The 6,129-nt window shown below is 34.4% G+C and overlaps 1 protein-coding gene across 1 annotated transcript; it reads right to left on the bottom strand.

Annotated features, from left to right (window-relative positions):
- Nucleotides 1-1,544: 1,544 nt before the first annotated feature.
- LOC120271684 (auxin-responsive protein SAUR64-like) lies at nucleotides 1,545-1,946 on the bottom strand. Its single transcript, XM_039278364.1, has one exon. The coding sequence runs from the start codon at nucleotides 1,944-1,946 to the stop codon at nucleotides 1,545-1,547; it is 402 nt and encodes a 133-aa protein (XP_039134298.1).
- Between the last annotated feature and the right edge of the window lie 4,183 nt (nucleotides 1,947-6,129).

Here is a 6,129-nt window from a genome sequence, read left to right as displayed (position 1 = left end):
TCGCACTGCCTCTACTCCTATTGAGCTGCTTCACCAACTCTCCTCTTATGATAGTGAGCCTCTGCCTGATCCTACTCGCTATTGTGCGCTTATTGGTGCTCTTGTCTATCTAACTATTACTTGGCCTGATATTGCATATGTTGTTCGTGTACTTAGTCAGTTTATGAGTGCTCCTCGCTCTACTCACTATGCTGCCCTCTTACGAGTTCTTCGGTATCTTCGTGGCACTATATCTAGCTTTTTACTTTTCTTTGCCACGTCTTCTCTTGAGTTGCGAGCCTATTGTGATGCTGATTGGGCAGGTGATGCCTCTGATCGACGTTCTACTACTGATTTCTGCATATTTCTTTGGAGATTCTCTTATCTCTTAGAAAAGCAAGAAACAATCTACTGTTGCTCTTTCCACTACTGAGGCTGAGTATGGTGCTATGTCTTCTATTGCTAATGAGGTTCTTTGGTTGTGACAGATTTTGATGGACTTTGATGTCTCTATCTCTGCCCTCACTCCTATGTACTATGACAACCAGAGTGCCATTAAAATCGCTGCTAACCCTGTATTTCATGAACGTGCGAAGCATCTTGAGATTGCTCTTCACTTTGTTCGTCATCATTATGTTGCTGGAAGTATTCTTCTTCCTTATGTTGCCTCTACACAACAGATTGCCGATCTTTTCATTAAGGCACATACTGTCTATCGATTTCAGTTTCTAGTTGACAAACTCTCGATTTATGACCCACCGTGAGTTTGAGGGGGCGTGTTAGAGTAATATATTACTTGTATATTTACTGTATGCTTATACATATATACTCTTGAGTATACATCCTTCTTGTATATATATGAGTTGATTTCACTCTAATGAAAGACATTCATTCTTTCTTTCATATTTTGTCTATCAATTTTGATAATTTTTGTATTATTTTAAGCCATGTCAGTTATATTAAAAAGAGAAACTGACGCCTGTACTGATTGGGCTTGATATACTCAATCGAAAAAATAAATAGAGCAAATTAAAAAAATTTATAATAAAAGAAAACAATTACTTCAAATAGAGGGACTATTTTTGAAATTTACCAAATAAAAATTCTCATTTTCTTTCAAACGTTTGACTTAAAAGTGTTTTAGTGGTAAACGTTTATTTCATTAAGTCACACAAGGAGATTGCTCTTTTTCATATTAATTAATCTCTTTCTAGTGATCTTAAAGTCTTAATGTTCTTTCTTTAGTTTATAATCATCTATTTTTCTTTTTTTTTGATCGTTATGCTTTCAACTCTTTTTGCAAGCAACTAGAGAATCTTTATATTCAATTTTACAAATAAGTCAACTAGTAAGTTGACTTCCCAAAATCAAGTGTTAAATCTAACTCCAATTACATGTAATCATATAATACTTATCATTTTGCCATTTTGTTCAGAGAATACAAAAGAAATTTTAGAATAATATATCAATATACACCAATAAAGAATCCTTTAAAACATATTCGACGATCAAAGAAATAGCAACAATATTATGACATCAAACTATCAAAGTTCAAGTCTCTAAACTCAAAAGCTACAAACTGTAATATGTGTAGTACTAGCATGTCCAATACCAAGAAAAGAAGAAGAAGAAGAAATATGTTGATGAGGAACCAAAATAGAACCAATCAGTAAAGCTCTCTCCATATCTTCAGAAATCCTCCTCCTCAACAAACACAAAACATACTCCATAAACATAGCATCACAAGGCATCGTAATTGGACCATTTCGCGGCAAACCATACTCTTCTTCCGAAATTTTAAGTAATTCCTTAAAGACATTGCTCTCCAAATACACTAAAGGAACTATGAACCTCTTCCCTTCTGAAGTGTAAACAGTGAAATGACCTTTATTAGCAACTGATGCAGTAGCACTACTACCTTTTTCCGAGCTTTTTCGAAGTACTGATATCTGCCATTTCCTTGCCATCTTAGTAATATTATTCTTCTTGATGAGTTAAGGAGGGGAATTCATGAGGAGCCTTATGTAGAATTCTTTTGTTTGGATTTATTTGGAGGCAGAACCATGTGTTTTAGTGGATGAGTGGTTAACTCTGAGAGTTCCATCACCTCAGTTTATAAATGTAGTGTTTCTAGTTTGTTTTCAGAAATCTATTAATATGTATGCATGCTGGAACCAGCTCAACAGAGGATAAATTAACCAAGTTATATTACAAGATCTCCAACTTTTGTTGTTCTCTTCTTGAAATTCTTGTTTGATGTACTCGTTGACTTAAGTATATATGTGCGTGTACCGACGTTTAGGACATTTTCACTTGTACTCTGTTGAGTACTGAATGTAGTCTCCGGAACTTGGATCAGTATACGGAAAAGTTTTTTTTTTTTAATTTCAAATTTATAAGAATTTTCTTCCGATTTGTGGTCGTTAACTCTATCAAAATTTATAGTTCTTCAATTAACTACATTGAGAAAGCTAGTTTCATGGATGAAAATAAAAGAAAACCACACGCGCGCACAGACACACACAAACACACTATTAAAAGGACTATATCAAATACTTTTGAAAAATGAATTTACATACTGCCCAAGAGAATTGATGTTTCATTCTTATCCATGGCCAGTAAAAGTGAGGATTTGAATCTATGACTTTAAAAAAACTAAAACAAAAAAAAAGAATTATTAGTCAATCATCTCTTCAACAAAGTGACATGAAAGATTGAGTGTTTGATTCTTTTCCAAAATATAGGTAAAGAGTTTTTAATATATATGTGGGGTGTCTATATTATCAAAGAATAATAATAATAATAATAATAATAATAATAATAATAATAATAATAACTTCTTGGACGGCTGTCATCTTCGCTTTTCTCATAATTCTCATAATTATATAGATGATCATTTTGGCTATCAACTATATTCTATACTTTATAATTTATTTATATTTAATAAATTAAATATATTTTGTATATAAAAAACATATATATATTTGATACACTCGATGATCAAATTATAAGTATATATCCTAAATATTAGAGGAAGCCTCGGCCTCTGATCTTATTAGTCTTAAATTTTGAATTGAATCAAACTCAAATAATTAATATGTTTGATTTACAATCAATATGATATGAGAAACTTACTGCTTTTGCCCATGTACTGGATGTCGATCTTTTCGTCTACCTAAGTGGTTAGTCAACCGTATTTACACGCTTAGAAGAGATTTTCTTTGGAAGGCCCTGACATTGACCGGCCCAGATGTCGCTTGGTCAATTGGCATAGGTTGTGCCTTCCCCGCGACCAAGGTGGCTGGGGCATCATTAACTTTGAGGAATTCAATTGTGCTCTTCTTGGGAAATGGTGGTGGAAAGTCTTAAAGGATGAATCTTGGTGTGGTTCGGCCCCTATCCTTTTTAACTACTTCCATCAACACCCTAGATGGAACCTCTGGTTACCCCACAACCGTCGTTGCTCCTTCTTCTGGCAAGGCCTCATCCCGTCACTGGAGGCTTTTAAAGCCTGCATTCACTCCTTTGTTGGGAACGGTAACTCCACGCTTTTCTGGTTAGATAATTGGTATAACGGGCAATCTCCTAAATACCGCTGGTGAGAGTTTTCCTTTCAACTACTTCCCCATTCGCGACGGTTAGGGATTTGCTCTTCGATCTCCCCTCTGCTGCTATGAGGGGAGATCCTCTCTTAATTGAGCTCAGCTCCAGAATCACCTCTATGATTGGGGATATTCCGGATCATAAAACTTGGAAGCTAACTTCTGATGGATCTTTCTCGGTGAAGTCTTTCTATAAATTCCTTATCGACAGGGGGTTGAGATGTAGTATCACCCCGGTGATCTTCAAGCGTTTCGTTCCATGAAAAATAGCTGCTTTCACGTGGCTGGTCTAGGACAAGAAGATTCTCACGCTTGACACCCTTTTCGCCCGAAGATGCAACAAACTCCCTACAGCAACCTGCTTTCTGTGCTGCTCTAATATTAAGTCGATTGATCACTTGTTTTTTAGGTGCCCTATGGCTAGAGACATTTGGGACCGCCTTGCTCTCCTGTTTTCTTTCCCACGTGCCCCTTTGTCCAGCTTGGACTTATGGGGACCGTGTTATCGAGAGCTTAGCCCTCGTCTCAAACTGTCCTGCTCTTTGGTTGCGAGAATGGTTTTGTGGCCAATTTGGCTTGCTAGAAATAACTATGTTTTCAGTTCAGTGTTTATTTCTTTGCTTGCTTTATTTATGAAAATTTGTTACATGTATCTCTCTTGGATTCCAGTGGTTCCTGCTAGAGAGATGCACAAGCTTGAGGAGTCTATTGCTGCGGTTCGGCGATGTATCCAGTTTTCCAGCCTCCCACATGAGGATCTAGATCCCGACAAGCACGACGAGTTTTCCGGCTAGTTGTCCTCCTGATGTACTGCTGTGTCTTGGAGGAGTCCCTCTCTCCTCCTTCTTGTGTCTCATTTTGCTGCCTTGTCCCATAGTGTTTGTTACCCCTGTTGTATGCTTTTGTTTCCACTTCTAGTGGAGTTGTCTGTTTTGTTATCTTTGTACTGTTTCCTCTTCTTTTAATGCAATATGTGGGTTATCCACTTTATAAAAAATATATATATATATATTTGTTTTGTTAACAAAGCCAAATAAAATTAGCAGATAATAAAGGGTATATTAATTGGAGTAACTAATAGCTATATATTAATTAATTTATCATTTTATTAAAAAAAGTTTTTGAGTTGAATGAAGACCAATAATATATATTGGTTTAACCTTCAACTGCATGCACTTGTTCTTGTTGAGCCTGGATTTTGCACCTCCTATCAATAATAAAAATATATTTTAATCTCAAGGGAAGAAATTTATTTAGGTTTTGTGTTCATTTACTTTATAATAATTCAAAGACAGCTTAACTGTGTAACTCTTAAATTAATTGCATTGAGGCAAACCTACGCACCAAAGTTTCCTTGTGGGCAAACAAATTCATGTGAATCTTAAGTTATATAGCTGGCTAAATATTTGTTGAGGTACAGTGTAATTAAGAAAGTCAAGAGCAGATACATCCAAACCAAACATGAGAATCTGAACAAATTGGACCTTTTTGGAAGTATTATATATCTCAAGAAAACAATATCAAATATTTAAATTATTAGAGGCCAGCTTGCCAAAATGTATTTATGGTTCAAATAAGATAATTTAATTTAAGTGGCTTAGGTTGAAAACCGACACCATTCTAATTTAATTTTATTCTGAATGATACTAAATTGATTGTGAATAGGGAAAATTATAATCAGGCATAGTCTAGCAGTTTTTCACTTTGACAGTGAATGGGTAGACATGAATTTAAAACATAGTGTCCATGATACTATAAAGTACTGTCATAAAATAATTAAATAAAATAATGTACATTAAGTCTTAGTGTGAATCCTCTATGGGAGGAGTTGTATTTTCCATCCTTCGAAAGTTATATAGCAAAGGTAATTATATTGACCATCGTGGAAGTTTGATTTTTGATATATCATATTGTCCCAGAGTCATTAATCCACAGTAAATTGTGTACCTCCATATATACCTTATATATATTTTATATACATATATACACATATAAAAATAAATAAATTCCATAAGAAAGGAACAAAAAAAGCATGGGAAAACATTCCATGTGCCCTTTAGTTACTTAATGTCTGTAGGAATGGTTTCAAAACCATGAGATGGCTTTAATAAGTGATCTCACATTGATATGCAATAAATTTTTGGGAAAAGTACAAAAAAAACCCATGTGATTTCCGAGTTTTGCAAAATAAGGAATGAGGAATTTTTTTTTCGATTCTATGATATGTGGTTTCCCAGATTTGCAAAAAAGGGAAAAACCGTTAACGGCGTTAACTTTTCCAGTTTTGGCAGGGGCAAAATTGTCTATTTATGTAAAAAATCACTATGTGGCTTAAAAAACAAGATTTTTCAACATGATTTTGTTTGATTTTTGGAATTTAAGTTTTTTTTTCTTGTTTAGTGAAATTTTGGAAGAGAAATATATTTAAAAAAAAAAAAATTTATGTCATATAAGTTGATTTTTAAATAAAATGACGATTTTGCCCTTGTGAGTTAACACCGTTAATTGCTTGATAACGGTTTTTCCCTTTTTTGCAAATCTAGGAAAC

Source organism: Dioscorea cayenensis, chromosome 11 (assembly GCF_009730915.1).
Source record: "Dioscorea cayenensis subsp. rotundata cultivar TDr96_F1 chromosome 11, TDr96_F1_v2_PseudoChromosome.rev07_lg8_w22 25.fasta, whole genome shotgun sequence".
NCBI classification, from domain to species: Eukaryota; Viridiplantae; Streptophyta; class Magnoliopsida; order Dioscoreales; family Dioscoreaceae; genus Dioscorea; species Dioscorea cayenensis.
The sequence above is the reverse complement of the archived record's forward strand: the minus strand, read 5'-3'. Positions and strand labels throughout refer to the sequence as shown.

Bases quoted from the DNA above. Each gene is read 5' to 3' on its own strand.
- LOC120271684 (XM_039278364.1), bottom strand. From the start codon at position 1,946: ATGGCAAGGAAATGGCAGATATCAGTACTTCGAAAAAGCTCGGAAAAA.